This window comes from Agelaius tricolor, unplaced genomic scaffold, assembly GCF_023055355.1.
Source record: "Agelaius tricolor isolate 1412-34295 unplaced genomic scaffold, bAgeTri1.0.p SCAF_8, whole genome shotgun sequence".
In the NCBI taxonomy this organism is placed as follows: Eukaryota; Metazoa; Chordata; class Aves; order Passeriformes; family Icteridae; genus Agelaius; species Agelaius tricolor.
Window position 1 is genome coordinate 4,839,363 of NW_027269268.1, and position 25,596 is coordinate 4,864,958.

Genomic DNA, 25,596 nt, shown 5'->3' on the forward strand with positions numbered 1-25,596 from the left:
TGGGCATATTTGGCTAATTTTTACTGCCTGAATTTGCTAACTGAGTTGTTACATTTGAGTTCTGTTGTGGATTCATAGCTGCCAGGTGTTTCCACATTGTTGATTTCTAGGGGATTGTTAGGATGCTCCAAGGTTTGGAATTCTCATTGCTGAAAGAAGTAATTTGCCTTCTCTTGTTTGAAATTGTTTGTGAAGTGAGATGGCAGAGAAGATTCCTTTCTAACAGAGATACTCTCCATCTAGTCACTAAGAGAATTATTTGGCAATTTTGGGTTCCATTCTGGGCTTGGTCAGGTCTTTTCTGTTGGAAGGTAATTTCTTATTTCTAAATAAGGGTCAATGTTCTACTTTGCCCCCTGATATTTTTTTTTATTTTGTAAACTTTTGAGTATCAGAATTTTTGTAGTATAAGTTGACCTTCAGAGATTTCAGGCATTACCAAGTTCTGACAAGTGACACGAGGATTTTACTGCCACAACAATGTTTTGTGAACAAAAATGTTCCTACCTTTTCCCAGGCTGTTTGTAATGCTGCTGCTTGTTGTTGCTGTTGTTTCCCTGTTTTGATTGTTTGTTTTGTCCTACAGGCCCTACTCTTGGTGCTGAGAGAGAGTCACCGCACAAGAACTGTTTTTAGGAAAGTTGGTGGATTTGTGTACGTCACATCTTTACTTGTTGCCATGGAAAGATCTTTGTGCTCACCACCTAAGAATGGCTGGGAAAAAGTAAACCAGAACCAAGTGTTTGAACTGCTTCACACTGTGTTCTGCACATTGACTGCAGCAATGCGCTACGAGCCAGCCAACTCTCACTTCTTCAAGACAGAGATCCAGTATGAAAAACTGGCAGATGCTGTTCGATTACTTGGCTGCTTCTCAGACTTGAGGAAAATAAGTCCCTTGAATGTCTTCCCTTCAAATACACAACTGTTTCAAAGGCTTTTGGACGATGACCTAATATCCCTGGATTCTGTGTCACCTACTCTAAGACACTGCAGCAAACTTTTTATTTACCTCTACAAGGTAGCAACGGATTCTTTTGACAGGTATGGCCTTTGCTTTTTTTTCCCCTTCCTTTTCTTTCATCTTCTCTGCCTGCCCCACACCAGTGTTCCCCAGAATAGTTCTCTTCAGATACCTTCATTGCTTTTGTATTTCCATTTTAATCTACTTCTTTCTTCCTTCACTCCACTGAGAGGAGGATAAGGTGTTAACATCTGACCAAATAATGACTTAGCTTGCTGGTGTTCTCCAGGGTGTACAGCATTCTCTCTGATGTTGGATGTTTTTATCGTGGCTGCAGTTAAAATAGAGATATCAGTTCATGGTTATATTTGATGTGTTGAAGCAACCTGTTGGTTGATAGGCTGACAGGTTGCATTATCATAATTAGAAAAACTATGCTTTTACTAAGTGAAATGAAAATTTGGTTGTTGAATGTCATACCTTAACTTCATGTTTCATTTGATATGGAACTTTAAAGTAAATGATTAAATAATACCATGATTAATTTAAAAACATAGGATCATTTAGGCTGGAAAATACTCTTAAGATCAGGTCTAACTCTAAGTTTGGCACTACTAATCAACCACTAAACATGTCCTTCAGTGCCACATCTACATATCTTTTAAAGACCCCTAGGGATGATGACTCAACTCCATCCAAGGGCAGCCTGTTCCAATGCTTGATAACCCTTTTGGTGAATTTTTTTTCCAAATATCAAATCTAAACTTCCCCTGGTTCAACTTGAGGCTATTTCCTCTTGCCTTTTGGCTAGTTATTTGGGAGGAGAGGTGGTGGATGCTCTACTGCTATGACCATCTCTCAAGTAGTATTAGAGACTGAAAAGGCCTTCCCTGTGCCTCTTTTTCTCCGTGCTTGCACATAAGATGAACATCTTGTTTGACATGGATTTGCTTGTTCTTTAAAGTTCTAGGTAGTCTGTAAATTACTGGTTTTTTAAATTTAACTGGGAGACACTCCCAGAGTGAAACAACTTGAATTTAAATTGTAATGGGACTCAAAATGAGCAGAAATGTGTTTTAAAGGTTCAAAATGACAACAAAACTTTGTGAAATATGTATTGAAGACTGGCTTGTCTTAAAGTAGTTTTTGCCACAATTTAAGGTAAAAACATGAAACACAAACCTAACCTTTGTATCTGGGACCTTTAAGCTATTTATACCCCAGCCTTTGAATGTATGTGACCCTGTTATAATAAGATGGGCCATCTTGCCCCCAAAGCAAGAGATCTTAGTGCTTTTCTTTTCTTTAATGAAAATTTTAACAACTAACAAACCAACAAAAAAACCACCCTAACACAGTCACACACTCACACTCTGACACATTCACCAAAAAGCCAATTTCAGAAATCAGTTTAATTAATCTCATTTTGAAGTGTTATTAAAGCATTCAGGTAGCAGGAGGACAGTTTGTATTAAGAGTGTGTTACTCATACTTAGAAGTTGACACTGGCTAACAGTAGAGAATGAGGAAACAGTGGGGTAAGTGAATCACATGGTGATGTTGCATAAGATACCTCACGAAGTTCCCTTTTTTTTTTGGCTTTTATTTTCAGCAATTTTTTTCTTCTTTAAATTTTCTGTTCATCATTCATTATTGAATTTACATTGACTTTATTTCTTATTCTTGTTGCTTATATCTAATTTACTGAAGCTTTACTTCTCCTCTGAATTTCTGCTGTTGAACCCTGAAAGATGTTCTGCTTTGCTGGTATCTCAGTAGAGCACTGAACAAGCAGTGCAGAGTCACACCACAAGACCTGTGCACACTTTGCATTTCTGTGTGTTCACCTGAGGCTGTCGTTCAATTTGTCCTTTGTCATCCATGTTGTTTCTGAAGGGTGGATCCAAGTAACAATTTTATTGGTGCTTTTGTAAAACTAACAAGCTTATGGCCTCTGGTTTCTTCTCTAACCTCTCTGTCCTACCCCTGTCTGTTTTGTCTGTAGTCGTGCAGAACAGATCCCTCCTTGCCTGACAAATGAGACTTCTCTCCCCTCTCCTTGGGGTACGCCAGCTTTGTCCAGGAAAAGGTACCGACCCTTCAAAGAGAAGCTGATCTCCTTTCCAATTTTTCTCTCTTGCTGTTGTGTTTCTTCGTTTTGGGGGAGGGATGTTTCTCTTAAATTGCTATTCTGAGGAGTGCATTTCCACTTGTGTGTTTACTGGATAAAAAAAATGTAAAGGCATGTTTCATAGTGAATCCTAGGCAGTGATGAGATTAGAGATGTCTCCAGATTCCCATAGCACTTAAAGTTAGACTTGTGTTTCAAAACCAAACAAAGCCTAGCATAAGAAATTATCTAAGGGAGGTATATATCACACTCTCAGGAACAGTTCAAAGGGATTCAGACTGTGCTAGTACATCAATGAATACAGCAGGATTTCTTTTTTCCTGACTAATTTTTCAAGGAAGCTTACTTTTGGTGGAAGGTGGATGCTTGTAAAGGTGCTCATTTTGTTAGTAATTGCAGAGAATAAAAGGTAAAGAATGAACCTGTCAGCACTTGACTACCAAATCATGTAGAGACATGCTGAATTAAAAGGTTTGGAAAGAAAGCACAAATGGCCCAATTCAGAAATCCAAGCACCTGCTTTCACTCCCAAGCTAGTCTTTTCTTATGCATCTTAATGTGTCTGGTAGACTTTAATATTTTTTTAAAATAAAGGTTACTCTATGAACAGTGTTATTTACAGGTTTGTGCAAATGCAAAAAAAAATTTTCCTGGAGTCCCCAGGGAAGGGAGCAGCCCTTTGCTATCTACAGATGGAAGTTAGACAGAAATTTGCTTTTGAGAGCTAAAAAGGCATTTGAAAGACACAGGGTTATCTGACATGCAGGTGCCATGTGTAGAAAATACGATCATTATTGATTGGTATACTGCTTAAGATAGGCCATCACGCTTCATGCTTGGAATGTAAAATATTTTGCAAAGGAAAACAACCAAAGATGCTTTCGGAAACTGATTTGAAAGGAATGTTTATACTAAAGCAGGTTAATAAAGAGAACCTTTTTTCTTTACTGAGTGATGTTACCCAGGTCATACCTGGGTATTCTACAGGGGTGGCTTGGACAAAGGCACCTGCCCAGTAACCCAGAACCTCTTGATTGTAATTTCCTTTCTTTTCTAACCCTGAGGCATTGAAGAACAAACATTATAGTTTACAGAGAAAAACCTTAGCTGTCAAAGTATTTTCCCTGTCATTTACTCTGAAGAAACATGTGAGAAAACAGTGTGTCCTGTGGAGGCTCTTTACAGCTTCAGCCCTGCATTAACCCCTAGTGTTGCAGATTGCCCATCCCTTTGCTACATTTTGCTGTTCTCCCAGGTGTAGGTGGCAGGGCTGCTCAGGTTCACTGAATTACTCAAATACACAGATATGCAAAGACTTGCAGCAAGCAGTGCCTGCCAAACAGGAGCTGATTCCAGGGTGTGATGAACAAGACTGCCAGATGGGTGGCTGACGCAGCCTGGAAATTAAAATATAAATATAGCTATATATGAATAGATACATTAGGCTTCCCTTGGGTTTTTTTGTGGTACTGAAAATGCAAGCAGTTGCTTGAAAACCCAAGGTAAGGATTGGGTAGTTTAAAAAGTCATTATCCATGTGGGGTGCTTGCAGCAATTCAGGTAAGCTCCAGTACAGTAATGTAGGTACTTGCTGGGGTTAAGTGCTTTTGAAATGGATTTTCACAAACAAAAAAAAGCCTTTGGATTGTTACAAATTGTTTAAGACTCAAAGTAAAAGTGGACAGAAAGAATGATCATGCTTGCCTGGGTGACTTTCAAATCCTTTCTGAAAAGCATGTTTTAAATTAAAAAAAAAACCTAGGCATTCCAGAAAGTCTGTTTGAACAGCTGTCTGCTTTCTCACAGCATCATGTTTGTCATTCCTAGTGAATTCAGTGCCAGTGGCTGTGATCTTTCTGCTTTCAAAAATAAGCAGCTTGGGGTTTGGAGTCCAATATTATTTTTTTTCTCCTCCTAAATGTCAGATACAGTCAAATTCTGTCAAAGTTGACTCTTCCCAGAGAAGTGTTTGCTCTTCTCTTATTGTTTGCTGTCTCCTTTGCTTTGCATCCCTGGGATCTCCCTTGTTGTGGCCTGGTTTTCTGCCTTTTGACTTGTAAGATAGATGCCTGAGGGAGAGCCCTCTGTTGTTTGGCTAAAAGAGCAAGCAGACACTGTGCACACAAATAATTCTTATAAACAAAAATAGCACAGTTCTGGTTTCTCACACAGTCTAGAATAGTTTTAGATGCACTGATATGCTAATATTGTCTCTCAGACATGTCTCAAAGCTGTATTTCCCTGTGGAGTGCTGCCCTCCAAGTGTTCTCCTATATGGAAGCAGAGTAGGTGGGACTCCTGCAGCATGTGTTGGGATGGCAGTACGTGGCTGTCCTCCCTGTTACCTGCAATGCATTGTTCTTCCACACCTGTGTAATTTGAATCAAGAACTACAGCTTTTTCAACTCTTTGATTGTTGTAAATTTTAGCAGAAATAAGCATTTTCTCTTTTTTTTTTTTTTTTTTTAAGGACATTTTAGTCCTGACAGGGTAAAGTAGAGATATAAAGTAGAATATGGCTTTGACTTTTTAGCCATTATTTTTAAAAAGTTTATGTAGTGATCACTCTTGGGGAACGATATGCAGAGGGTTTATCTACAGTAAATCTTACTTATTTCTTTCCAATCAAAATGCTGTTGTAATTTTCATCAATAATTATAGCTAATTATATAACTAAAGTTATATTAATTAATTTATCTTAAATTATATATTTTATTAAATTAGATTAGACATACAGATGCATGTCATCTTGTGTACACTGCCTTTTTCCATTATCTGCTTCTTCTTCCTTAAAGGAGGCATATAAGAATGTGGAAGTACGGCTAAATTAATTTATTGCAAGTTCTACCCTGACCCATAGAACTATAACATTTAATTAATATTTTGGAAGGATTTTGTAAGATCTCTTTTCTTTTTTCTGTGTAGAGATATCTTTACAAGCTGTTTTTTTTCCCTCCTGAATTGATACAATTTCTCCTTGTATATGTATATGGAAATGTATATGGAAAAACTAAAAATAGAAGGTATTTAAAATTACGTGAAAAACTTTTAATAATATATGCTTTAAAAAAGAATTCTTCTGTAGTCTGCTAACAGGAAGCCTAGTCCGGACTGTATTGCCTTTTCAGCTGTGTGGAATGTTGCAGTCCAGGTGGTTTGAGACCAGGATCATATTTATGTTTGTGGCTCACAGTGAGCAATGTTTTTGTTATGTTCTCTGTGTACTACCATGTCTTAACCTCATAATTTACCTGACAAGGTGAATGTGATAGTGCAGATCAGTGTGCTTAAAAGTAAAATTTGTACTTAAAAGTGGGCAGAATGTCTTAAGGAATGGATTTTTGCTAGACTTATGAGAATTCTTAAATATAAATGGATATTTAGGTTTTTTAACTGCATCCTGTAAAACTTGCATTGAGATGCTCAAGGTGACAGTGGAAAGAGAGTGCAGTTTTCTCCTTCAGATGAAGAGCAGTGCTTTTAGGATGCATGAGAAACAATTGCTGGTGTTCCAATCTCTGCAATAAGTCAGGGCAGAGGCTAGAGATAACATCTCTTCGTGATAGTATTACCAGTTGTTACACTGTTCTTAATTCCATTCATTTTTAAAAGCAACAATGAAGCCTTTCTTACCTGCTAGATGTTTCCATAAGTGGTGGAGCTGACAGAGAAGTTTAGAAAATTAATGGCTTAAGGGTTTGTAAAAAACACAAGAAAAATTAATTTAGGGAGATCTTTTTCTTAGCAATTGGTTTTAATAGAATTGCCATATTACTTTCTGTTTCCTGTAAGCATTAGCTAAATGAGTAAAGCGTTGGTAATCTAATTTTTCTTAAAAACTCTCTTTTGAACAGTACTCTTGGGTTGTTCAGGTGCCAATTTTTTGCTGATCTGCCATAAAGCTTTTCAGTAGGAACTTTTTTATTGGAACATTATTTATTGAACCAGTTTTCCAGCCAGCACAAGAAGATTGTGCTGTGCTTCCTGTTGTCCTGTTTTAGGCTGAATAATCTGATGTCTCAGCCTTCCCCCATAGATGTGTTTCTTGCTGGAGGATTGGGCTTGATGGCTATGTTTAGGGCAGAATTGTGTTTGCAGCCTTCCTCATTTCCCATCTATGTCCTGTTTTTCCCAGGAGAAGGAGGTTGCCTTGTTGGAAGTGTCTAAAGGATGAGGAACAGCCAGTCTCAAAGTCTTAACTTGTGTTAGGGTCAGGGTTTGAGTAAATTTCTGTCACTGAGAACAGAAGCGAGGAAATAGTTCTTTCAACTGATATGATAAGAAGAAACCTTTCTTGTTTTGCTGTATTCAGTTGTAAAACAAAGGATAATATGTGATCATCAAAAAAATTTCTTACACAGAGTTTGTTCTATTTCTTCTTACAAATAAGCGTATGATAAATACACTGGGCTATGGCGATTTGGGTTGGGGTTTTTCTGGGTTCGTGGATTTTTTTCTTTTGGGGGTTTCTTGTGTGTTTTGGTTTTCTTCTTTTGTGGTGAGCATGAGTCTTTCAATCTCGCTTTTGCTTCTAAAGCACCATCTTGAAAGCATATGTTCAGTATGCTGCTCATGCTGTTTGTGTGTTGAAACCCTTGCTGAAAGAAGAGTGGCATCAAACTGATATCTCCAGGAGTTTCAATGAAGAACATGTTTGCATTTCTCAGCACCAGTGGTTGCTTCTAAGTCAGTGTGTCAAATCCTCTTTTCCCTGGATCAGACTAAAGCATCTTCATGCAGAACCAAATGGCTGTAACAGTCATGGAAGGACTGAGAACATACAGATTGCTGGCATGAGCACAAAGACCACCTTTCTATTCCCCTAGGCCGATTAGAGATTGCTGAGAGTTTTGTGCTCTAGTACATTTCATAATCAGTTGTTAATGAAAAGCGAATGGGGAGACACATGCAGAGAACAGGAGCAGTGGTAGGTTGCTCACTGCAGTTGTTGTGCGCCGCCACTGCAACTAGAATAAAAAGAGGGAGGCAATAAAAACAATCTCTTAATTCTTGAAACCGTGTAGCACCTGGGAAAGACACTTCCAAATTCAAGAATAGTTGAGAAACTGAAGCCTCTCCTGGCTGTCTTTAGGGAAACATGCCCAAAAGGTTTGAGAAGAGGAACTTCTTGAGGGAAGGGAAAGGAATATAGGCCAGTATATTTTACAGCTGTTTGAAAAATGCAGAGCTTATAATGGCTGGGTGTTGTAACCATGGGATGTTTTCTGTCCTGCAGGCACACATATCATTCTGTTTCAACACCTCCTGTTTGCCCTCAGAAAAACATAGCTGATGTGAAACTCCAGACAGGACCCACATCCATACAAAGCTCTGATGCAGTCATTATTCACCCTGGTGCTATGCTTGCAATGCTGGATCTTCTGGCCTCTGTTGGATCAGCAACACACCCAGAGGTAAGGGAAAAAAATGTGTGGTCTGAAGCTTTGGGAGTTGCTGGGGGAAGGGATGGCTGTGGGAAATAGGAAAGCTGGTGATGTCCTCTCATTTTGTACTGAAAAACTAATATATTTCCCAGGTTGAGTTGTATATTCCCAGGTTGAGTTGGCATAGAGATCTGAAAGAAATTTCTTTATTTCATGGGCTTTCTCTTGTTTATCTCTTTCAAACTCTTATAAGTAATGTAAGTTTAAAGAAAGGTCTGAAGTGGCCATCAGATAAGTTTCCAAGCACTGTGATTAATTCATGTTTTCCCTGATTTATTTGGTATTAATGCATACTGTGAGGACACAGGACTGAACATCATATCTTGGGCTATGCACACTGTTTGAAGGAGCTGGAATATGTTCTAGTTCTAAAGTTGTTCTAGTTAAAGTTCTAAATATGTTCTAGTTCTAAGTTATACTGACTGCTTTGTACAATTCCCAACCCAAAATGTCTTTGTATGTGAAGGATTTGTTGGACATTTTTGCAAGTTGCTTATGTATTTTTTGTTTGAGATGTCTTCCCTGAAGAATACTTTTTATTAAAAAAAAAAAAAAAAGTTCTGAAAGCTTGCAAGAATTACTAGATTCTTCTTTCTTGGTCTCTACTGGTCATGAGTGTGGTAATTTTCTGCCTTCATGACATAAATTTGACAAGTATGTTGCATACGTCTTTAGTTTTGTAGAGGTTATGGTGGTGGTGAGGAGCAGAATGAAGCCCATATAATCCAAGGGGAAGTAGTTAGCAACCTGATACACAAGTTAAACATTCACAAATCGATAGGGCTGGTGGAATCTGCCCAAGGTGCTGAGGAAGCTGGTGGAAGTGCTCACCGAGCCACTTTCCATCATTTACCAGCAGTCCTGGCTAATCAGGAAAATTACAGCTGGCTGCAATTTAGTCAATGTGATGCCCATCTACAAGACTGGCCAGGAAGATCAGGGGAACCACAGGCCCCTCAGTCTGACCCCAGTGCTGGGGAAGGCTTTGCAGCAGATCATTACACATCCCATACTGCAGCACGTACAGAACAGTTGTGAAATCAGGCCCAGCCAGCACGGCTTTATGAAAGGCAGGTCCTGCTTAACTAACCTGGTCTCCTGTGACAAGGTGACCCTCTTGGTTGATGAGGGAAAGGCTGTGGATGTTGTTTACCTGGACATTAGTAAAGCTTCTGACACTGTTTGCCACTGCATTCTCCTGGAGAAACTGGCTGGTCGTGGCTTGAGTGGGTGCACTCTTTGCTGGGTTAAAACTGGCTGGGTGGCCAGGCCCAGAGTGGTGGTGAATGGAGTTACTACACCCATCTGGCAGACGGCCACCAATGGTGCTCCCCAGGGCTCAGGACTGGGCCGGATCTGTTTAGTATCTGTGTTGATCTGGATGAGGGAATCAAGTACACCCTCAGTCAATTTGTGGATGGCACCAAGTTCAGCCAGAGTGCTGATCTATTGGAGGGAAGGAAGGCTCTGCAGAGGAATCTGGACAGGCTGGATTGTTGGGTTGAGGGCAGTTGTGTGAGATTGCCAAGTGCTGAGCCCTGCTCTTGGGTCACAACATCCCCAGGCAGTGCTACAGGCTGGAGTGGCTGGAAAAGACCTGGGAATGCTGGTCTACAGTATGAGCCAGCTGTGCCCAGGTGGCCAAGAAGGCCAATGGCATCCTGGCCTGTATCAGCAAGTGTGGCCAGAAAGACCAGGGCAGTGATCATACTTGGTACTGCTGAGCCTGCACCACAAGTCCTGTGTCCAGTTCTGGACCCATCACTACAGGAAAGACGTTGAGGTGCTGGACCCTGTCCAGAGAAAAGCAGAGGAGCTGAGGAAGGGTCTGGAGCACAAGTCCTGAGAGGACTAACTGAGGGAGCTGGGAGTGTTTTAGCCTGGAGAAAAGGAAGCTCAAGGAGGTTCCTTACCTCTCTCTAAAACTACCTGAAAGTAGGTTGTAGCAAGGGGAGGGGCAGTCTCAACAAGTCAAACAAGTGATAGGCTGAGACGAAATGGCATGAAGTTGTGCCAGGGGAAGTTTAGGTTGGATATTAGGAAAAACTTCTTTACCAAAAAGGTTAAGCACTTGAATGGGCTGCCTAGGGCACTGTTTGAGTCAGCAGGCATGGAAGTCTTTAAAAGACAAGTAGATGTGGCACTTGGGAACATGGTATAGTGGTGGGCTAGGCCATGCTGGGTTAAGAATTCAACTCAGTGATCTTGAAGGTCTTTTCCAACCTAAATGATTATGTTTCTAAGTTACTAGGAATAGCTTAATAGTCACAAAAATAAGAGTTTCTAGTTCTCTCTAAGCTGGCTGTCTTTGCTGGTGAAAAGTAGAGGTTAGTTTAACCATTCTTACCTGAATTATTTTTCTTGACCATAGTTCTGCTAATCCTTTGTCTAACTAATTACCCTTTTTTGTGCAGAGTGTTTCTTTACACAGACATGTGCACACACACACCCTGAAAACACACAAGTGCATGCATGTATATTTAAGTATAGTTAATTTTCTGTATTTATTGCTAATGGTAGTTTCTTTTCTATTATTATGTGTTGTGGTGTGTTTTATGTTTGTTCAGTTTTCCCCCCATTGTTCTCTCAGAAGGTCCTGCCCTGTTACCAGTTTGTGTCAATCCCCAAACCCCTCCCCAGTTGTCTTGGTTATCTTTCTTGTTCCCCACCCCTGGCAGCCTGCCTGTCACTCGACACCCCTACCTCTTTTTCTAGAAGGTTCGGGTCAGGATGTCGGGTGATTGGGTTAGGGGCCAGGGTCCCTCCCGCAACTGTGTTTGATGGGTTCTCCGATCATGCCAATCCTTAATGTATCCCTCTCTGATTTGCTATCTTTCACCCCTCCCACCCTCTGTAAAACCGAGGCTTTCCTTGCCTCGGGGCCCTCAGCTCCTTCTACCTGAACCTGCACGTTTCCCTACCAATAAAACCACCCTCCCTGAAGAAACTGAGGGTCGCCTCTTCATTTCATCCTGCGACTTTGGAGCTCTCTACTGCGGCCACACGTCCGCAAGGCTTGACATCGCCTTGGGCACAAGGCCCTGACTCCGGGTTGGGGAAGTGCCTGACTGGCTGGAGGTTGGCTGGACACTTATCTAGCCTGGGCGTTTTACTTTCCACCGGCCACCACTCCAATTATGTATAAAGCCTTTCTTCTATTTTCCTCCTCAGTTGGCACTTTCTCAAGCCCTGTGCTGTTCTCTTTTACAGCATGCGCTGGATCTGCAGCTTGCGGTGGCCAACATCCTGCAATCTCTGGTGCATACAGAGAGAAACCAGCAAGTCATGTGTGAAGCTGGGCTCCATGCACGACTTCTGCAAAGATGCAGCGCTGCGCTGGCAGATGAGGACCACTCCTTGCATCCACCACTCCAAAGGATGTTTGAAAGGCTGGCCTCCCAGGCTCTGCAGCCCATGGTGTTGAGGTCAGAAGGATAGCCCTGAAGTTCAGTTGGACTGAGGCCTGCAGCTTGCACTGTCCCTGGCTCACTGTAAATGGCTGGCAGTGGTAGAGAGCCTTAGTGACCTGATGTGGTAGAGATAGCACAATTTTTCTCATTTTTTCTCATCAAATAGGTTGTCTCTTGACAGAGAGAGACTTTTTACCAGGGCCTGTAGTGACAGGACCAGCGCTACAGGTTTTAAAGTGCAAGAGGCTGGATTTAAATTAGACTTGAGGAAGACATTTTTTACAGTGAAGGAGCTGAGACACTGGAAGAGGTTGTCCAGAGAAGTTGTGAATGTCCCATCACTGGAGTTGTTCAAATCAGGTTAGACAGGGCTTTGAGCAACCTAGTGTAAGTGAAAGCAGTACCAGCACACAGCAGAGGGCTTAGACCAAATGACCTTTAAAGGTTCCTTCCAACCCAAACTGTCCTGGGGTTCTGTGGTCTCAGCTGTAAGAGGGAATTTATTTGTATTATTTCCTATGGATCACTGGCTGGCTGACCTGTAGCCAGGACAGCTGCTTGGTTCCCCTCAGTGACATGTAGCTGTGTCAGAAGGGATTCTGCAAGGAGCCCTTTAGCTCATAGTCACATTACAGGGACTTCAGCTTCTCTAAGCAGAGCCATTGATAGTCTAGGTAGCTCTATAGTGAGATAGTACAGTTATCTAGAGATACAGGTGTTGATAGCTGTGAAACGATTCCCCCAGCCAAATAGGACACACTGGTAAAACAAAGCTGAAGTCACTTACTTCAGCCTATGATCTACCTCTCCAGAAGAGTTCCCCTTGCTGGACATGCATCATCGAATGTCCTGATGTTCTCCTACAGAATGCAGCAGCCTCCTGCCATGTTTTCAAATGATGAGAAGGGAATTATCAAAATTGCTTTATTTTATGATAAATTACTTTATCAAAATTGCTTGATTTTCAAAATAGTGTCAACTTTTGAGAGCATGTGTTCCAAAATTAAATTGTTTTGAATGGATCAAATATGTTATGGATCATAATTATGCATTGCATAATTTTCTTAGTTAAAAGTTTATTGCAAGCAATTACTGTCTTTTTTAAAAGTGCTATTAGATTTGGTGCCACTATAGGCAAATAAGTAGAGAAAAATACTTCCAAATTTTTTTTTTCTCTTTCTTAGGGAATTTTTACGCTTGGGAAATCCTTTGAATTGTGGAGCCTGGGACAAAAAGTTGCTGAAACAGTACCGAGTGCACAAACCGAGCTCACTGAGTTTTGAACCAGAAATGAGAAGTAGGTGCTCAAGTGCTAAAAATATGTGTAAATAATGTTTCACTCATGTCCCCCAATTGCATACCTATTTAAAATTTTTAGATAAGCATTCATAACAACCCAACTTTACCCCAGCTTTGTATGAATGTGAAATCATCAGAACAGTCAGACTGGAAAAGTTCTAAAACCAGAGGGAATGTAGTACTTATATTGAGTATATATCCAGCAAAGATTATTGCAGGTTTTTGTATTAAGAAGTAACTGCTAAATATGGTAGTAGTTTGTTTTTATGTCTTGAGTAGGTTGTGCATTTGTAGTTACTTAACATTATTTTTTCTCAGCTACTTTCATGTGCACACAACAAATCACTAAATCTGTGTAGTATCTCCCATAGGTTCAGTAAGGTGTCAGATAACTGCTCAATCTCCTATCATTATCCTTGAGTTGTAAAGCTTGGGAATGGCTATTCATGTAGTACAGTAGAGTCTCAGTAAATTGTAATACAAAGAAATTTTTGAAAAGTTTCCAAAGCACAAGATATTTATTTCTGTGTGTCGGCTTGGTCATTATATGGCTGGCTGTAACATACCATTAAAAATACCTTAGTTGAAATTTTTGAAATATTTAAAAGAAACTAGAAAGTATCTTAGATGATACTGGATAAGCATTAAATCATGAAATAAATAAGCAAAATAAATTAACTGAATTTGTGTTATATTATCATGTTCACTAGATTTTAAAAGAAGGGAGAAGAAGAGATTCAATTTATCTCTTGGCCAGTGATCTATTTATTTATATATATATATATTTGGATTAGAGTATTATCACTGGGAAAAATAAAGAATGAAAACAATGAAAATGTGAGACTAGAAAGTTTTTAGCCTAGGAAAGAAAATGCAAAGCTACCTCCTGAATACCACAAGTTAGGTTAAATTGCCTAAGCTAAATACACTTTCTGCTCACTGAGATTGCATCTGAAAAAGCACAAAGCAGAATTTTCCCTGCTTGTTAAATCAGGTAGCAGGAATGCATCTGAAGAGGAGCCTCTGCAAAAAGGACACTGTGCTGACATGAGATAATGGGGAGGGCCTCTTGGCTTTATCACTAACTTTCCTTGGTGTGTTGTGCAAGATGCCCATCTTTCTGCCTTGGTTGAGCCTTTTTATAATCAAAGCAATGCTGCCCAGCTCATTATCTTATGAGAAGCTGAACTAGATGACAATCTGTGGACAATTCAGCTATTCCACCAGACTTGAAAGGTCCAAATAAACAGCCTGAGAATGCCTCCCTTTTGCAATGCTGTATTGCAATGCTGTGTTGTTTCTTGGCTTCTCCTGTAGATAGCATGGTCACCTCCATGGAAGGCCTGGGTCCTGACAGCGTCTTCGGTGCGCACGAGGACAGCCGCTATCGGATAAGCAAGAGCCTGCTCAAGCCAGCAGAAGGGAGCACAGTGCCCCTGACCAGAGTCAAGTGTTTGGTCTCCATGACAACCCCACATGATATCAGGCTTCACGGGTCATCGGTGACACCGGCCTTCATCGAGTTTGACACATCTCTGGAGGGGTTTGGGTAAGGTCCTGCCGTGCTCTCAAGTAGCGTGGGCACAGTGCAGTGTTTGCTTACTTCCTGTTTGCCCAAAGGAATGCTTTTAAATTTTAATAGACTGTTTGCAAGTAAGGAACAAATGAACTCTTTAAAGAGGAGAAAGGAATGCTTCGAATCACATAAATTTCCACTTCCTCATTCATTAATATCTTGATAAAAAATGCTTGCTTGCCATGTATGAAAGTGAAAAAAATAAGTATGTGTCATTGAGGGGACCCTCTCAGTTCTGGGTTTCACATCCCTTTTGAAACAAAGGAATGCCAACATACCCTTGAAGGGTTGCTGAGATTTATGTATGACATTTGGATGGCACAGGCATTCTAAGACCCACTTAAAATTGCTGAAAAACATGAAAATGTGAAATTGCATCAGAAATACAAATGAAGCAGACAAAGCAGCTATGATGAGTTCAAAGAACTGAATGAAACTTAGTATTACTAACTGGAGGCGTAGCCTGGATATCATGCTTAGCTAATTTTTTTCTTTTAGCACCACTTACTTGTTCTTCTCTCTCTAATTAAACACCTGCTGAGTGAAGCACTTTTTTGAGGATCATGTAATATGATTTAACTATTCAGAAGATGAAAGCATGACACCATTCTCAACATCTGTTTAAGGAAAATGTTTGGTCTTTTTGGTTATAAAAATGAAACAGAAAATCTTGAATACTTGGGAGCTCTGCTGCTGTCTGCATTCTCTTTTCAGCTCTGTAAAGCAAGGTGCAGCTTCCATTTTCCATCTAGCCTTAATATCCAATACAGTCAGGGACAGACTTATTTTTTTAGTAAACAAGTGCTACTCTAATCTGTGTTCTACATCCTTCATAAGAGAGAAGAACAGAAAATTGTCTGGACCTAAGAACTTGAAATAGGCTGGCAAAACGAATTTTCATTGTGTTTGCTTCAGGAGATTTGTGGGTACTGGTAACATGTCCAGAAGTAACTCACATAATGCAGTTGTGACTTCTTGAAATTTCACCAAGTCAACTAAGAAGGCTTCTATAATAAATAAAAAAAAAAATTAAGAACTTTTTTCCTTATATTGATTTCCATTGTGTCCATAGCATCAGAGGCTCTTGTAAGGACCAAACATAGCTAAGTTGGAGGAATATGATGTTAGTGTGAGAACATACTTTCTTAAGATAGGAATGTCATTGTCTGCAGTTGCCAGATCCTTTGACTATTTGGCTGATCCAGTCTCTTTAGAAAGTTCAGAACAACTCAAAGGCTGCTGCAAGATGCAGGTGCCCACAAGGGAACATCTTAGGCTATGGAGCCACGTGGGCATGACTCTATACCTTCACATCAAAGGCTTACACTGCCAAAATTCTTTGTGCTAGAGATAATTTAGACTCACAATGAGCAATCTTGAGAATTAATTCCTATTTTTCATTACTACATAAGTCACAAAGCATGTGTGCTTACGGTATATTTTCCTAAGCCATGTTTTGTTTGTACTGAACTCCACTTACACTGACTTCCATAAACTCCAGTGTGTTACTGGTCTTGTGTTTAACAGCTGCCTGTTCTTGCCAAGTCTGGCTCCCCACAATGCACCTACAAATAATGCTGTTACTACAGGACTTGTTGATGGTGCCGTTGTGAGCGGAATTGGAACTGGTGAGTATCCAGTGTGACTGGTAACAAAGTGTTTTGCATCTGATGTTTAGTTCTCTTAGACTTCTAAGAGAAGTGTCCAACCCCATACTTCATGGTTAGCCATGAACTGATAGTGTGGTGTTGGACACTGTGCACCCACAATCAGGAACTTCTTGTGTCTTTTTTTTTAATGTGCTTCTGTTGCCCCCAAGACAGTGAAAAGCAATATAAAATATAAGTGTGTGATTGCTTTAAAATGCAAAGCTTAAAGTAGAAGGCTAAATTGTAATCAACCAACGTGTATGAGTAATAAGCCAGATGCATTAAGAAAAAGTTGAGGTCGTAGTGTGTAGAGCACATAGGAAATGTGGAATGAATTGTAATGCCATACTTGTGACTTTGTTCTGCTGAATCCTTGACTGCATTTATTACAGGCATAGTTGCACACACCATCACAAAAGCCCCATCTAAATTGTTTGCCATCACTTTTACATGTTGTTGTGGATTATTCACCCTACAGGAACCGGAATGCTTAATTAAAAGCTGTGGGATTAATTGAGCATGGTCACTTAATTGTTAAGTCTAAAAACTAAGGTGAAGGCTTACTGCAGTAAGATAGATTTAGTGAAAGCATCCTGGTATATCAAGTGGAGTTAGATGTATGTGGTAGAGAGATGTTCCCTTAACAGAGGCTTCTTCAGCATCTGAGAAAACACAGCTAGTATTAGCTGAGCTGATATGAAGAAAGGAACAGGATCAAGTAGGTATCCTAACTGCAGCTATGTAATGGGCTTCTTTTTATTTTTAGGTGAAAGGTTTTTCCCACCGCCATCTGGTTTAAGCTACTCAACTTGGTTTTGCATTGAGCATTTTAGTACACCCCCCAATAACCACCCTGTGAGACTCCTCACTGTAGTGCGGCGCGCGAACTCCTCGGAGCAGCATTACGTCTGCCTTGCCATTGTCCTCTCGGCAAAAGACCGCTCACTGATTGTTTCAACTAAAGAAGAATTGCTTCAGAATTATGGTAAGAGTTGTGCCACATCATCAGCTAATGCTGGCAGGTATTATAGGGATGCAACAGCAAGTTTACTTTAAATTGGAAGTGCTGTGCACAACACGGGGATTGGAAGTGCTGACAGTCTCTTGTAAGAATAAATGGGGTGATTGAAGGACCCTTATTGAGAGCGAGGATTGTGCTTAGAGATGTTTGGCTAAGAAAAAGAACTTGAGATTATTTTTGTATCTGAACATTAGTTCTAAATACTCTGCTTTTAACATTTTCCTTGTGCTGTTTCTAAAGAAATGAGTGTTCTCCCTGTGCAGGCAGCTGTTGTGGTAAGAGGATTAATGGTTTCTTTTCCTTCAGTATGAAAGAGTGAAGAGAGATCTGAAAAGTTCATGGTTGAAACATTCCCTGGGTTTTGGGGAATTTTTTTTTCCTTTTTTCCTTTTTCCTTTTTTTCTTTTTTTCTTACTGTTGGGACAGCTTTTAAGTAGAGTAAGGGTCATTTTTGTGATGCAAAAGTGGGAATAAAATGTCTGGGAGTATGGGTATCATCCTCTCCACAGTGTGAGAAAGGTGAAAAATAGCTCTGTGGGTTTGGGGACACAGCTGTTGGTTCTTGGTGACTGCTACTGTAGAAACTTCTTCAGGAAAACAACAAAAGATCTTTCTGTAACTTGAATGGCAGCAAGAGAAAGTAAAAACTTGAGCCAACTAGTAATTCCAGCTAAAATTTTGAAGGGAGGGGAGACGGTGAGAAGTAAAATACAGTTCTTAAAAGTCTGAATATATCCTGCAATTTTTAAGCTCTTGTAACATTTCTGCTGGTGCCCACTAACTGGTGCTTTTCCTTTAGTTGATGACTTCAGTGAGGAATCATCATTTTATGAAATTCTTCCCTGTTGTGCCCGTTTCCGCTGCGGTGACCTCATTGTGGAAGGCCAGTGGCATCACCTAGTTCTGGTCATGAGTAAAGGCATGCTGAAGAACAGCACAGCTGCACTCTACCTCGATGGACAGCTTGTTAACACTGTTAAGGTAAAATAAATCTTTCAATTCTCATTTTTACTGGTCTGAGTGATTTTTTTTTCCCTCTGTGCAGTAAAAAACCTTACAAGAAAAAAGTGCAAAATCACCACCACCACCCCGTCCAAAAGGTGGTCACCCCCAACAGAACAGAAAAAAATTCCAACCCAAGCAAAAAAAACCAACCAAACAAACAAAAAAAAACCAAAACAAAAAAAAAACAACAAGCAAACACCGCATTTATTTGCAAAGATGAATACCTCATTGTTAGTTGGAAGAAACTGCAGAGAGCAGTGAAGAGCACTGTGGACCTGTCCACTGAGCACAAAATATTCCCAAGCTGTAACAGATATCCAAACATCATTTGACAACTGGCAGGTGGGGGCTTTAAGGTATAAAGCATAATCTGGTGTGGGGTTTAAACTAGCTAATGTTACTGTACTGCTGTAGGTAAAACAGCATGTTGACTTCCAAAGTTTACCTCCCAGTATTCCTTTTGCAGGAGGACGACTACAGTATGTTGTAATGCTGACAGCTGTAATACATGAGTGTCTATCTGGCCATCTCTCTGGCTATGCATGACTACATTTAATAGCTACAAACAGAATTTTTACAATGCAAATAGAAAAAAGCCTGTGCGGTTGTTACTGTCTTTATATATCAGCCAGGATCTTACTCGTGTATTTGTTTAACTGTTTGAAAAGTCTGAATTTAGTTAATCACATTTGCACTTTAGCTTGAAATGATGTAATTTCTAAAGGCTGGGTAAGGAGAAACAACACTACTTTGAGCACCATGTCTTTAGAATCAAGACACAGCTTCTTTAGGCACAGAATTGTCATGTTCTCCTGTGTTTCCATACACATCTTCATCTTTTGATAGCCACTTCTGGTCTTCACATTTCCTTTCTGATTAATGTTCTTTACTGTCTAGTTCAGTAGAGTGTGAGAATACCCTCCGTTACATAGCAATCACTTGGTACCTCCCCTGGCTTGTAAAACGATTTTCGGACAAAATTTCTGATCTTGTCACGGTACCCTTGCTCCCTCACTAACTTGCCTGTGTTTTGTTCCCTCACAGCTTCACTACATCCACAGCAGCCCCAGTGGCTCTGGCTCTGCCAACCCCCCCGTGGTCAGCACGGTGTACGCCTACATCGGCACGCCGCCCGCCCAGCGCCAGCTCTCCTCCCTGGTGTGGCGCCTGGGCCCCACACACTTCCTGGAGGAGGTGCTGCCGGCCCCAGGGGTCAGCACCATTTACGAGCTGGGACCCAATTACGTCGGGAGCTTCCAAGCGGTTTATGTTCCGTGTAAGTACAGGTCAGGTGGCACCTGGTAACTTGGGCTGGCTGGGCTGGACTTTTTTTGTGCGTACTGGCAGAAGAGGTGAGAAATATGCAGGAGCAGGGAGGAAAAGCTTGCTTTTCACAGGAAGAAGATAAGTAGCTGCTGTTGAAGAGGATGATAGGAATCCAAATTCTTGTGCTGAGATACAGTAGAAGTGTATTCCTGTATTCCTCACTTCAGTTTTAAACCAAGTAGAAAAGTCATTATTCATACTATATGCAATATTTATCTGTAGAAAGTGAAATCAGAAAGGATACAACATTTTAAAGATATGTTTATATATTCTCTTTGAATCTTGTGTCTCTCGTACCATTCCAAGGCAGCTTTCCTATCAAACTGTAATAAAAAGCCAGTTGTCACAGGCAAAGATGCAGATTTACCAAATGCTTCTCTGGCTTTTGATTGTTTTGTTTTCCTTCAGAAGAGAAGGGAAGCTTACAGCCTTTAGGCTGGACAGTATCACATCTCAGCTATTTGCAAAATCTTTTTTTTATACCTATTCTGCAGTGCAAGTTGCTTAAGGTTTTACTGTTCAAATTAAAAGAAAAACAGCGCCATTAATGAAGGGAACTTCTATTTTGTCTTTAAGGTAAAGATTCGAAGTCTGAAGGAATCAATCCATCACCGGTATCTTTGGTACCAGAAGAGAAGGTCTCCTTTGGTCTCTATGCACTGTCAGTTTCTTCATTTACAGTGGCAAAAATAAGGAAAGTTTACAACAAGTTGGATAGTAAAGCTATTGCCAAACAGGTATGTTGGGAAGTCAGGCAGTAAATGTGTATGACTTTTTCCTTTCTTTTAACTTACTTCAAGACAATTTGCTCAATGCAGCCAGGAGCAATCTAGTCCTATTCCCCTCTTGTGAGCAAGGATACCTTTCACTGTGTCAGGTTGCTCAAAGTGCATTCCAGCCTGACCTTGAGTGCTTCCAGGAACTGAGAAATCACAGCTTCTCTAGGCACTAGATGGCCAATCTAGAGGCCTTCTGTGATGGGGTGACTGCATCAGTGGACAAGGGAAGGGTTACAGATGTAGTTTATCTGCACTGCTGTAAAGCCTTTGACATAGTCCCACACTACATCTTTCTCTCTAAATTGGAGAAATATGGATTCAGTTGGTGGGCTGTTAAGATGTATGAGAAAGTGCTTGGACAGTTGCATGCCCTGGGTAATGGTTAATGGCTCAGAGTCCCAATGGAAATTGGTGACAAGTGCTGTCCCTCAGGAGTCCATGTGGGGGCCAGTATTATTTAATACCTTCATTAATGACAGAGAGGGATCAAGTGCACCCTCAGCACATTCACTGATGAAACTAAGCTGAGTGGTGTTATTGACACTTGAAGGACAGGATTCCATCCAGTGGGATCTGGATGAGTTCTAGGGCTGGATGGGCCTATAGAAGTGAGCCAATTGGATGCTCATGAGGTTTAACAGCACCGAGTACAAGGTGCTGCACCTGGGTCAGGGCAGTCCCTGGTATCAATCCAGGCTGGGGATGAGCAGATTGAGGGCAGTCCTGCTGAGAAGAGCTTGGAGGTGCTGGTGGAAGGGGGGCTGGACATGACCTGGCCATGAGCATTCACAGCCCAGAAGGCCAAACATGTCCTGGGCTGCATCCAAAGCACCATGGGCAGCAGGTGAGGGAGGGGATTCTCCCCTTCTGCTCTGGTGAGACCCCGCCTGCAGTGCTGCATCCAGCTCTGGGGTCCCCAGCACAAGAAAGACATGGACCTGTTGGAGTGAGTCCAGGGAAGACCTCTAAGATGATCAGAGGGATGGAGCATCTCTCCTGAGAGGAAAGGCTTAATCCGGGTTTGTTTTATGTTACTCCTGATCACAGCAGGAAAATTTGTTAAGAATTTTAGGTTTGCATAAAATAACCTTTTCCCTTCAACCCCTGCTGGTTTTTTTCTTGTTTTCTTCAGCTGGCAATTTCTTCTCATGAAAATGCCACACCTGTGAAGCTGCTACATAACTCAGCAGGACATTTGAATGGACCAGCACGCTCCATTGGTGCAGCTTTGATAGGGTATTTGGGTGAGTTGAGCACTTAAGAATTATTATGCTTTAAAGTTATTAATTACTTGTCAGTAAGAACTTAGGTCTAGAAAATAAATCATGTGATTGATGAAAGTTAATGGTGTATTGTATTTATTGAACATTTTTATGTTCAACACATTTATATTCTATGGGTATACTGTTATCTTTTTTTTTTGCTCACGTGGGATGCGTGTTTCAGTTTATGATTCATTAATATGAAAATATAATCAATACTTTACCTTAGGTCATAAACTATTGTTATATATTTCCTTCACTTTCTCTTCTAAGGTGTCATAATTCTTCTAGTAACATTCTTTTTATAATTCAAGTAATGCTAAAATGAAAATTGTTTTCACATCTTCACAATTATTTCTTGCAAAAATTTGATTTGAATATATTTTAATTCATTCTCTCTGTGCTCAGGAGTAAGAACATTTGTCCCCAAACCTGTTGCCACTACACTACAGTACATTGGTGGGGCTGCTGCTATTTTGGGACTTGTAGCCATGGCATCAGATGTGGAAGGGTTGTATGCAGCTGTAAAAGCCTTGGTCTGTGTGGTAAAGAGCAATCCACTGGCCAGCAAAGAGATGGAAAGAATCAAAGGTTATCAGGTATGTAAGAAATCTCTTAAAACAGACTAGGCTGATTGCATTGAATTTCACTGTTTGTCATCACACTTCCCATGGAAATCTCTTGTGTTGTAACCCAAGTTTCCCTTTAAAAGTTTCTTGAGGTCTTGGTTAATTAGCATAGATGAATTATTTATGATGTCTTTTAAAGGAGAGGGTGAAAAGTTTTTTGCTAAGCCATTGTGCACATTTAGCTGCATTGCTGAAACTGAGCCTTCAGTGACATCACAGAAGAGCACAACTGTCGTACTTAAATGAGTCTTTTCTTGTGATTTTGAACCCACCCCTGCAAGCCCGGGAGCTTGTGTCTCTGATGTGCCAGCAAAAGAGAGGATAAGGATACATAAAAAAAACCCAAACAAGTGAACTCCTAGAAGCATCCTTTTAAGGAGACTGCATGGATTTTGTAGTTAGTGATGCTGTTTCCTTTCAAGCTGAAGACATAATTCTCCACTGGGATGGGGAAAAGGCAATCACTTATGCAGAAAGATTGGTTGACTGATTCAAAGAGATCTTCACATGAGCAATGCGTTTTATGTTTCTCATGGAAGTTGCTTTACTGAAATGGAAAGTTCTGTGGTTTGGGCTGTGTATTTACAAACCTTGAAATGTTAGTGCCTGGTGCAGTTACATCAAAACGTATCATTCCAAAGAGCCTGGTGCAGACCTTGGCTTACTGTGAGCAAACAAGTCTAGACAGTGTCCTTCTTGTATCATGAGTAGTCAGTGGATCGTCACAAATGACCTTACATTCCACTTGTATTGAGATCAGCAAATAGTGTGGTTTGAGGGAGATTCCCAGAAATCTGTATTTCTTTAATGTTTCAATGAGGATGGTAAAGCTGAACAGGCCAGAATGTTGAGTGTTTAAACAAGTTTGCTTCAGAAGAAAAGAGACTATGACAGTAAATCTGGCAAATGGTTCTTTCCCAGCCCAGATTGTAAGTTAGAGCAGAACTGGGGACTGCAGTCATGCCTAGGGGAACAAAGCATAGCAAGAAAAAAAGAGGCTTATTCATATTTATGTTACTTTTTTTCAGTGCCAGAATACCTCTCATTTGGGCATGCAGTGCTCTAGGCCTGCTCCATTTGTCTGCCATGTCCATGACTGCCGTCCAGGAACGTAACTGCTTAAGGATGTGCTGTCTTAAACTGACTGCCAGTGAGCAGAGAGCGGTGTGTGTGTCCCTAATCCTCAGGGCCTAGATGCTATCTGTGGTGTAAACAGATGTTTTATGAGCTAGAAAGTGTCCTGGATATGCTGCTTTTGTAATGAACTGCAATGCCACTTGCAAACTCTTTCATCAAGAGTATCAACCAGCAGACATACTTTAAAGGCCTTCTCAAAAGGGGCATTTCATCTGTTCTCCAGCATGCTTAGACAACATTGCTGTGTGCTCACAGGACTAATCCCTTTTCTGTTTACTTGTTCAAGCTGCTGGCAATGCTGTTAAAGAAGAAACGGTCCCTTCTGAACAGCCACATTCTCCACCTGACCTTTTCCTTGGTGGGAACTGTTGACAGCGGGCATGAGACATCCATTATCCCAAATTCTGCTGCCTTCCAGGACCTGCTCTGTGATTTTGAAGTATGTAGAGCTGCACAGAAGAGTGATTATTATGCTGGATAGTGATTAAGTCAGATGCTGATAGGGTACCTCAAATATTCAACAGTAGCAAATTAGGCTGTTATACTGAGAACATCCTATTTCTTATATTGTACAGTGGAGCAGGTGAGCAGTAAGATTATTGGTAACTTTCCCTGCTGAAATGGCTTGAATCACTGCACAAACAATGGATGGGTGCCACAGGTGTTTCTGCTTTTTGTTGTTTTAGAAGTCAACATTCTGTAGTTTTCTGTACCTCAATTTCTTTTCACCTATGTGTTCTACTGCAGTACATATATCAAGGCATGAAAAGTGCCCTGAAAATAGAAGGTAAACTTCCAACATAGCACATGGAAATCACTTTATCATACATCTCCTGCAAGGCTATTAGTAAGGGAGTTAAAATTCTGTTTGCATAACCTATGAAATACTTAAATGTTGTGTTCAAGTAAGGAAAGTAGCAAATTTCAGAGGGAAATGCTAATGCACTAGAGGCTGAAAAAAGATTCCCAGAACTTTCCCTTTGGTATGTTCTCCTTTGGCATTATCTGTACCTGAGATAGACTGACTAAAAGAATTCTGACTCATATACATTAAAGTAAGTAAGTAAAAACCCTACTACCACTGCTAAGCCAGCTATAAGTTGCTGACTTAATATTGCAAGTCAGTTTTGCACAAATTACTTAATAGACTTAACCATCTCCTTTTCTTAGATGCCTATTTGTGTACTTCAAAGCACTCCTGGAAGCCTTATTTAGGAAGAAAGTCTGAGAGTTTGACTATTTTTTTCAGTTTTTTGATTGTTGTTTTAATTATTTACTTTATTCAGAAATCAGTGATCCAAACATTTCACTTAGTTTGGATAAATTAGATGTTCTTAGTCATGCTGAACAGGGAAATTAAAAGATTTGTTCTCATCATTTTAAATTATAAGATTAGGAGAAGAGCAAAAACTAGAAAGCTTTTCATTTAAGCCAGTTTTATACACCAGAGCACAAATATTAATTGTGCTTTGTTCAATAGCTAATCAATTTTAAGATTTACGGCTGTAACTGTGAGCTTTCTGGCTTTTATGTCTTCTATTACTTCTATTGATTGAACAATTGATATTTTGGGGGTATTGGTAAAGAATCTAAATAATTTAAATGCAGGCAATGCTGGGTAAAAAAATCAGTTAAGATCCTGAGTTTAATCTTGGAGGAAGGTAGTAAGTTAATTTTATGAAGACATAAGCCTTCACCTAAATGAAATAAATTTAGCACAGCCTTGTAAATCCCAATAGCTCCTTTGGAGTCATTGCATCGTCTGTTTAAAGTTTGTGCAAAATGACAAGGGTGTGTGACCTTTTGTCTAGATCCCTTTATAAGTTTTCAGCGTGGTACCCTTACAGAGAATATTTTTTGAATTGATGTGTGGTTTGTCATGCCCAGGTAAACAGTCATGTATATGAATGATTTTAATATCTTCATAACCTTTGATTTATTAATGTTGTTTTTAACCTACAAGT

The 25,596-nt window shown here is 40.3% G+C and overlaps 1 protein-coding gene across 8 annotated transcripts in view; it reads left to right on the forward strand.

Annotated features, from left to right (window-relative positions):
* WDFY3 (WD repeat and FYVE domain containing 3) overlaps positions 1-25,596 on the forward strand; it is a 152,128-nt gene that overhangs the window by 81,321 nt on the left and 45,211 nt on the right. For 6 of the 8 annotated variants that reach the window (XM_071431454.1, XM_071431458.1, XM_071431457.1 and 3 more), the window contains 14 exons: positions 587-1,044; positions 2,970-3,053; positions 8,332-8,509; positions 11,750-11,964; positions 13,134-13,246; positions 14,566-14,797; positions 16,352-16,452; positions 17,240-17,458; positions 18,294-18,475; positions 19,544-19,775; positions 20,402-20,562; positions 21,737-21,848; positions 22,275-22,465; positions 23,919-24,071. In XM_071431454.1, the coding sequence (XP_071287555.1) occupies positions 587-1,044; positions 2,970-3,053; positions 8,332-8,509; positions 11,750-11,964; positions 13,134-13,246; positions 14,566-14,797; positions 16,352-16,452; positions 17,240-17,458; positions 18,294-18,475; positions 19,544-19,775; positions 20,402-20,562; positions 21,737-21,848; positions 22,275-22,465; positions 23,919-24,071 (2,631 nt within the window). The remainder of the gene's footprint in view (positions 1-586; positions 1,045-2,969; positions 3,054-8,331; positions 8,510-11,749; positions 11,965-13,133; positions 13,247-14,565; positions 14,798-16,351; positions 16,453-17,239; positions 17,459-18,293; positions 18,476-19,543; positions 19,776-20,401; positions 20,563-21,736; positions 21,849-22,274; positions 22,466-23,918; positions 24,072-25,596) is intronic. The other 2 variants (XM_071431459.1, XM_071431461.1) reach the window with 1 other exon arrangement.